This window comes from Leiobunum rupestre, chromosome 10 (genome assembly GCF_980474605.1).
Source record: "Leiobunum rupestre chromosome 10, qqLeiRupe1.1.hap1, whole genome shotgun sequence".
NCBI lineage: Eukaryota > Metazoa > Arthropoda > Arachnida > Opiliones > Sclerosomatidae > Leiobunum > Leiobunum rupestre.
The window spans coordinates 21,329,892-21,338,846 of NC_143393.1; the positions used below are offsets into that span (position 1 = coordinate 21,329,892).

An 8,955-nucleotide genomic window follows, 5' to 3' on the forward strand; every position below is an offset into this window, starting at 1 on the left:
TTTGGTCGTAATTTTCCAGAGTTTTCGTTGATCAAAATGGCCACGGCAAGAAGTGTTAAAGTAATTTCTTCTTCCGAGGATGATATTATAGCATTACCACGACCAAAGCTTCGCATGAGAAAGGTTCGTTAAATGATATTTCAGTCTTAATTCTGAAGTTTACTACTAATTGAGCTAGGACCCCAAATTTTTGAATTTTTCTTTAATTTTTAACCCGAAGTTAATGTCTCGGTTTTTAAGTCAAAAGCATAAGTAACACACATTTGTGTAACATCTTGCTTATCTCCCGATGCTAATTTTTCAAGTTTTTGTTCAGAAAATGACCATATGAGTCATAACATCGAGAGACATAGTACAGGTGTTTTACTGGTAGCTAGAGCTCGGCGTTTGGATAAGAAATAATCACTTTATTTATTTTTATCCACAAACGAAAATTATCCTGGAAAAAACGATTATTTTACATGTTAAATTGCTATATAGCCGTGGATAATATCCATGGATAAACAGTTAATCGTAATTTTTATGGTTAATCAAAACTTTAGCGGTTAATTTATCTGTTTCGCCGAGCTCTACTGGTAGCTTACTAACGGCTACATTGATAGAGGGCCAAGTAGCGAAGCAACTTTGAGGCCAGGCCGCTGGCGTTTAGAATCATTATTACAAATCACAAGATTTGTGTTTAAAGTAGAAAAAAAAACTCATTGTAAAAAAATAAAATAATAAAAAAACTAACTAAGAAGTAACATTTATACGCTTAAAAAGGGTACAAAAGGCAAAGAGTTAATCGAGTACATTCTGGCTTGTTTTATAAAGCACGGCCTTTGGATGTAGAGATATTCAGTTCATAAAACAAATCGGTCGATTTTCAGAAAGTTGAATTTAGGTTTAATTCAGTATTAATAATAATAATAATAATAGTAATAATCAGCTAGGCTAATACCCAAGGCACCTTCTTTGGCCCATGTCATCTAGCGACTTCTAATGGCTAAAAACAGGTGGCTGGGTTACAATGCCAACCGCTCCCTAGTAGCAAAAGGTACTTCTAGAATATAGTTTTTACGCGTATAATATCGTGATAAGGCCCTGTACTTTAAAGGGTGGTACATTTTTATTGATAAAGATTTAAAAATAACAGTAGTAAATCATTTGGCAAGCTTTCATTATATTAATGATTTTAATAGTGGCGACGAGTGTTCGCAGTAATTTTTTTTCTGAATAATTCGGACGCTTCGCTTTTGAAATTTAAATAGGCAGCTTAGTTCCCTGTTTAAGGTATAACCCCAGATAAAAAAAGAGATGTGTGTATACAAGCAATCAGGGTTCAGGGTCATTCCATGACAAATCGACCCCCTTGTCAACCCTATCTCGGCCGATTTCAATGGAATTTGGTGTAGGGGATTTTCAATATCCTACAAACAGATTTCTCGATTTATTTGTAAATCGGACCAGCGGTTTCAGAGATACTGACCATCGCCATTTTCAGAAATGACCTTAACCCCTAAATTATGGTTCGATTTTCATAATTTTAGAACCATTTTAAAGAGAAATGCGTATAGAATCTGAAACCAGGGCCAAACATTAAAATATTTATTTTTAAAAGTGAAATTATAACGATCATATAAATTGACCTTTGACCTTGGCTTTTAACCGCGGTTTTAAATTAGATTTTACTTTTTTTTCGAATTCCCCGTATGTGATTTACCCGAAAATTATGAAAACACAAAGTATTATTTAGAAAAATTAAATTTATTTTCGTACTGCCCGGCTCAACCATCAGAAAAATAGATGACATTTTGAAAATTAGGAATTAAATTTTTCAAATAATTTAATTTAGATTGGAAAGCGTAAAATTATAGAACTAACTCGTCATCATTTAACGTCTAAAGGTCAGTCAGGTTATTTGAAAACCATTAAAGAATCTCTAGAACCCGGAAATGCCATCGCGATTGGAGATTTTTCGGAAAACTATTCCTTTGTAGCTCAAGACGAGGTTCAAGGTTTTCATTGGGAAAATTCCCAGGCTACTCTCCATCCATATGTAGTATACTATAGGGACATTATAAATGAACAATAATTGAGCAAGTTATGCTCTGGTCAAGTTTAGGGGTCAAGGTCATTTCTGAAAATGGCGATGGTCAGTATCTCTGAAACCGCTGGTCCGATTTACAAATAAATCGAGAAATCTGTTTGTAGGATTTTGAAAACCCCCTACACCAAATTCCATTGAAATCGGCCGAGATAGGGTTGACAAGGGGGGTCCATTTGTCATGGAATGACCCTTCAAGCCAGTCACTTCGACTGTACTACAGTGATTGCCAAAGGCTGTACTAGGTTTCGCATTACTGTAATTGGTGTGCCTATTGATAAACTACTCATATTTATTAACAAGTTATCTTTTTACTTAATTCACAAATTAAAACTTTAATTTTTGCAGTTGAAAAGCAATTGCACGCGTGGTTTGAAATTTGAGAACTCCAGTTCTAGCTACGATAATGACGTCCATCCTAAAACATCCCTGAAGAATTTAGTTAAATCGAAGGAAAACAATCCAGTGATTCCGGCATTTAAGCAAATGCGGCAATCAAGGTCATTAAAAGACATCAGCAATTCTCCGTCCAGGATTACAGAGGAACTAATTCCCAAGGATGACGCTTTGGTAAGTACCAAGTTATTACCAAGTACTTATGATCACGTACAAATAAGATTTTTTCAATTTGAATTATAGAAAATGATCCAAAATATTGGATGTTTTTTAACGAACTTTCTATTGGTCATAAATTTCTTACATTGAAATAGTATCAATTTTAGCATAAGCCTTGAATTATATACATCATAAGTGTGTCAGTGAATTTAAAGAAACTATACTTGGGGTATTAAATTTAAAGGGAATATAACCTCAGGTATTTGGTGTGGAACACCAACGTTTGCAGCTCTGGCCGCTCTTGCCTTCGGCTTTAGAAATGTTTGGCGCCACTGTACAGGGATATTTGAAAAATTGAAGGGGTCTTCCATAAAGATTGCTTTGCAGGTTATATTCCCTTTAATATGTTGGCTACTTACGTATAAAATAATCTAAATTTTAAAAAATTACAACTTCATTTACGCAATAAAAACGATAATTAAAAGCATATTTTACATATGTCAGTTAAATATGCATTTAATTATCGTCTTTATTGCGTAAATAAAGTTGTGATTTTTTAAAATTTAGATTATACTTGGGGTAGAGTGGCGTATAATTAACGTCATTAAAGATCCTCAGGCTAAAAAACCAAAAACTCTCATTTGAAAATTGGCGAGCCTTAAATATAAATTTGAGGAGTGCGACATTCGAACAAATCCCGTAGAATTTAAGGAATCTTAAAATTAAATTTCAAAATCCTGAACTCAAAGCGAAAATCTGTTCCAAAATCTCAATCAGGCTAATAAACAAATTAAAACGTAAAGCGTGCTCTGAAATCTCAAAATCGCTTTCTGATATCATTTTGAGATTCAAAATCCCGTACGTTAAATTGCAAATGTAGTACCCCTCGTATGGATTATTAGTGATTAATATGTTAGCTCGTGCCAGTGAGTAACGTGCGCGTCTTACGCGAATATCACCAGATATAACAACATATTGTACAAATAAACTAATACATCTGAAATTAAATTGTATGCTTGTTTCTTTTCGGTATTGGAAAAAATAATAATAAGATACCACGTGCGCGATACAGGCTAACGCAGTGGCCTCGAATGTTGAGCTCGACATCCTACACATTTAAGCGCGTGCTTATACTAAATGGAAAAGTTTAGCGATTCCCCACCTAAGAGTGCTGCCGGCTGATGTTAATTGGGGTTTTGGCGTATTCGGGTACATGGTTTATTTGAACACTTCAAATATCTCGCTTCAGAGACTGAATTTTAAGTTTCGGGCTCGGTTTCGGGGCTACGGAAATAATCGATGGGCAGATCGAGGTTTTATTGAAACCATATGTTTGGAACAGACGCGTTCGATCTGTAGTGTGCATAGATAGTCTCTTTTAGCTATAGTTGGCGTTGTCCAATTATTTAATTTTTTAAATATTTACAGAGAAAAGCTGCCAAACCGCGGGAGAAAGAAGAGGCGACCAATGCTGACCTGGTTGACAAAAAAGGACGGTTCTGTAGTAAACTAAGAATTGGCCGAATTCCCGATGTTGTAAAAGCTAGTAACGAAGCTTCTAATATCGCCTCGGACGAGATTAAAGGCGTTCATTCGAAGCCAAAATTACGAGCCCGTAACAAGAACCAAGCTGTGCATTCAGCCTTTGCTCATGCAGCGGCCAATTCAGAAAAGGGAGGCTACTACGCTTCAAAAACTCCGAAGAAGAGAAATGCTGGTGATCGTTCCCAGTTAGATAACCCAGATGTGGCTTCAACCTTGAAGGAACTTTCCTCGACTTCTACTTTTAACGCTGTAGGTTGAATTGGTTTTTGGCTTTCCCCGAAATCTTCAAAACGTTGAACATTGTCTATTTAATGAAATCGATGTCCTCTTAAGGGTGAAACGACGCTGGATTACGCGTTGGAATGCGAGTGCTGCTTCTGCCCTTATGACTTCGAGTACATGGTTCAGTGTCTGAGCGGGCATCTGTTTTGCTGCTATTGCCTGGAGAGATACGCCAAGGAGTCGGGTCTATGGACAAGGAAAGGTATCGTTGATAATTAACGAAGAAATATTTTGTTCTGTTTGCCGCTTGCTAGGTGCCCGATATCTTAATTAAAGCCCATTTTTGACTACTTTTAATGTATAGTACTAATCAGTAATTTAACCGCGCTAAATGAACCACCGAAGGTTACGTCATTTTCGATTTTTGATTGGTAATTAAACCTTCCCCCATATACCGCAATATTTTCCTAACCATACGAAATAAACTATTAATTAATTTTGAAGATAGTAGCGGATTAAGCGCAAGATATTGTTAGTAGGAGACTTTCCTATGATAATAAGGCGGCCAGAGCTGGGGTCTTAAAAACGATGAAGTCTTGGCAAACGGTGTTCGTACTCCTTAAGCCGTTCGAAAAACAAATAAAAAATTTTCGAGCAGTTTATTTTATTTTTTCTTTCTATCAGGTGAATCTCTTTTGCATGACTTCCAATTGCGGTGCTTCATTTTTAAGAAGTAATTTTATTCTTACCCTAGTTATTTCTCCATTCTGTCTTCGTGTAGCGTCTAAACACTTTTTTCTTGTTAATTCGTTCGTTATTCATCTACCTGTACCCCGCTGTCATCACGGCGACACATCTAAATGTTAACTATCCCGTCGTACCTTATGTATGTTTCAGTTAGTCAATAACACCCAACGCCTTCATTAAAGTAAGATTAATTGTGATACATTCTGTTATCACAACGCTATTCTTTTCGTGATAGCCTGTTTCACTAAAATCATAATGTGGCAAAGAAATGACAGTTCTCCTCTATACGTTATTTAGTCTGTTGAACGAAGGTCAAAATGTTGGCACAGCTATACTTTTCAGCTGATCAACCAAGGTTTAGGGAAAATAGAATTAAGATATGATGAAATTTTGGGTTGCACCATAAAATTAAATATTTTGTTATTGTAGGTAGATAATTTTGAATTGGAGAACCTAAGTTTAAGTTAGTATCTTTGGCATTGAACTAACCTAAAAGTAATTTTAAAGGAAAAAGTTTACTCAAACTAAACTAACGATTACGCAATCGCTCTTTGACAAACTGTTATTTAAGCAAAACTTTCGGTGTCATCCTTATTTGTATTTTGTTACTTGGTTACTTGTATTGCAACATCTGTCGACCTGGTTTGGTTTAATTAGATTTGTGAAGAGTTGTTGGTTTACTTTAGAGCTCGCGGTCTTCTAAAAGTTCATTCTTTGCTTCTTTTCAGGTCAGATTGAGCGTGCCTTGCCAGACTATCTTATTGCGAAATTCGACGAAATAGTTCAAGAAGAGGCTATTAATATGGCTGGACTGCCGGATTTTTACAAGTGATTAAAATACTTTCCCTATTTATGTAAAAAAAAACCGCAATTTGGTTTTTCATTAAAATGTTTAATTTGAATATGGATATTGTTCTGCTTAGGTGCAAAGAATGCAATACCGGAGCGACATTGGATCCCGAAGTGAAGTACTTCCGTTGTCCAAATACCCAGTGCCAAAAAGTACGTTTTGATATAGCTGAGCTTACCTCGCAGATTCCTTCATAATGTCTGCAATACTGTTACAGTTTTTGCCGCTTTGATAACATTCTTTGGCTGAAAATATTAAGTTTTTAGATTTTAATATTTGTAATTCTATCTACGTGCAGGTGTTTTGTAGGTTGTGTGAGGTTGATTATAAGGATCATCTTGGACTGGCTTGCAAGGATATAGAGAAGGAAGAGGAAACCGATATTAGGAAAAACTTGTGAGTTACCCTTGAATTTCTTCACTTTAAGAACAAGAACACAAAGTGGTAAACATACTGAGTTTGTAATTAAAATTTTAATCTTAAAAAGAGGAGGGTTTGCGCTGGGTGAGCTTCCTACACTCGGTCAAGAGGTGGAATGTATAATGTCGATAAATATTGCATTTTCTCCTTCGATTAAATCTATATAAACTTGTTACCTTACGGTTTTTACACCTATTTTCTTAAAATGCCAGTTTATAATTTAACAGCGAGGAAAAGATGTCGGAGGCAAAGATACGAACTTGCCACGCATGCAAATTCAAATACACCAAAGAACCCAACACATGCAACAAGATCACTTGCAGATGTCAACGTACCATGTGTTACATCTGTCGAACACCAGATGTGAGTGTTTTTAGATGTTTTCATATTTCCTCACAATGTGATTTCCGTAAATCTGACTTTCATTGCAGATCGATTACAAGCATTTTTGCCAGGATGTGAGAGATCCAGGCTTACCGTGCAGTAAATGCAACAAATGCTTTTTGTGGTCTCACGCTGACGAAGACGACGAGTTGGCCATAAATGAGATCAAGAACGAAGCTCGGAAAGCGACAGCCGAAAAAGGTAAATTTACCTGTTGTGACCTGTACCGGAATTTTCTATCGATCCTTTTTATGTTTTCAATTCATTTTCAGGTTACAATGAAAAGAAGACAATTGGAGTTCCGAAAGATCAAAAGATCGATCACCATAAAAAGTATCAGCGTCAGCAATATCCAGGGATGAATTTGGCACAGCCCCAAGAACAAGTGGATAATTTAGGTGATGCTAATCCTGCTCCTAGACGACAACGTCCAAGGATTCCACCTCCAGTTCTGGCTCCTTCTCCCGTTAGAGCACGGATACCGCGTAGCCCTCAACCAAGAGCTCGGAATCCACCTCGTCTCGCCATTAGAGCTTTAAATCCACCCCTTTTCCCGGTTAGACTTCAGAATCCGGCCCGTCGTCCGGTTAGAGCTCCCATTATCCCGCGTTTACAAGCTAGAGCTCTGAATCCGGGTCAAAATATTGAAGCTGCCGATGTAGCACCTCTGTTTCCAAATCATTAGTTTTAGTTTTGTAAGTATCAAGTTTAGTTTTTTTTTCTTATCTTTTGGAAATAGTCTGCGACGAATATAAGCTGAAAAATTTAGTGGACAACATTCTTTAACTAGAAATTAACGCGTTCAATCTAATTAAACGAAATACGAAACCATAGTCTTTTTATTAACACGCCATTCCCGAAAATATGCCTTTATTACGTCTGTAGTTAACTTCTACCGTTAGTACAGGATGACTCTACTAAAATCTTCGATTTGGTGCTTGTAAATTTTTAAGGTATTGAAAGCAAAGCTTTGCGATAAATACATAGCTTTTAAACTAAAATTCAATGTTGTGCTATGCTTTGCATTGATAGTGCCCTAACAATTTGCCAAAACTAAGCCCCACTAAACTTTTTCCTTAATTAATTTTCGTCATGGTAAGATCCAATCTGGTCACAAGTTACAAGTTGTCTACGATGTTCAGGGAATAGATATGGCGGTTTAGCTAAAGCTCGCTCATTTTAGTGAATACAAGAACCTGAAACTATTTTATTATGTGTTTTGACTGTCGTGTTGACTGTTATGTTATAATTTTACAAAATCAATATTCAATATTTTGTCTTTTTCTCTACAGGCAGCGGTTTTTTCTTCAAACCTAAAGAGCATTCTTTATTTTGGATTTTACTTTTAATTTTTGTTTAAATCCGTAATGTTTTAATGTTTAATATTTTTATTAAAATTCATATTCATATTCATACTTTAACAACATGTGATTTGATTGCTTCGTGTGGTACATTAATAATAACACTAGTGTAGTATAACAGGGAAATGGAAGCGGCAAATTGATCAGAAAACCAGCTAATTGATTCCACACGTTTCAGTGATTGCTGTCCCAACCCAAGGTTCTTACAAGCGGCACTATAAGGTTGGCGCATATGAAAGTGGTGGGAAAGTAGTTTTCGGCAACCGCGCGGGAGGGTGCGTTTCCCCTAGTCTGGGGACGTCGTTGGTTAGAATAAAACGAAACAAGACTCCGCGGTAAATGATATTGTTTATAGCAAAACTGCGCAGGCGCCAAAGAAAAAATGGGAAAATTCCAGCTACAGGTCTTTCTACTTATCGTTATAGCAGAGGTTATAGTAGCCCAAATTGGCTATATACAACCAAACATTGAATTTTTATTTACGTTATAACACGTTGTATTTAACAGCACTATTTTGTTCGTTGTTCGTATTTTCTAAAAATGCCTATATCATTCTGTATTTTTAAACAGATTTTTTAAGGTAGTAGAGTGAAATTTATATTTTAATTTATTTCATTTTCTATGGCGGTATTTATCATAAAAAGCATTGGGCCTGGTTTAAGGTTATAGATAGATCTTTTCGTTTCCGTTATGATTCTCTACCAAACACGTGGCCTCGTTTCATGTTAAAATTGTGTATTTTTTAAGCAATGTTTAAATTTACACTACGGAAATCTTTAACTTTT

The 8,955-nt window shown here is 36.0% G+C and overlaps 1 protein-coding gene across 1 annotated transcript; it reads left to right on the forward strand.

The window, feature by feature from the left end:
• Nucleotides 1-11: 11 nt before the first annotated feature.
• On the forward strand, nt 12-8,190 carry LOC149925019 (uncharacterized). The gene is made up of 11 exons (XM_090161688.1): nt 12-123; nt 2,435-2,656; nt 4,070-4,435; nt 4,520-4,670; nt 5,884-5,983; nt 6,079-6,157; nt 6,304-6,401; nt 6,653-6,788; nt 6,857-7,010; nt 7,082-7,508; nt 8,102-8,190. The coding sequence occupies exons 1-10, from the start codon at nt 37-39 to the stop codon at nt 7,492-7,494; spliced, it is 1,806 nt and encodes a 601-aa protein (XP_090017814.1). The 5' UTR covers nt 12-36; the 3' UTR covers nt 7,495-7,508; nt 8,102-8,190.
• The last annotated feature ends 765 nt before the right edge of the window (nt 8,191-8,955 follow it).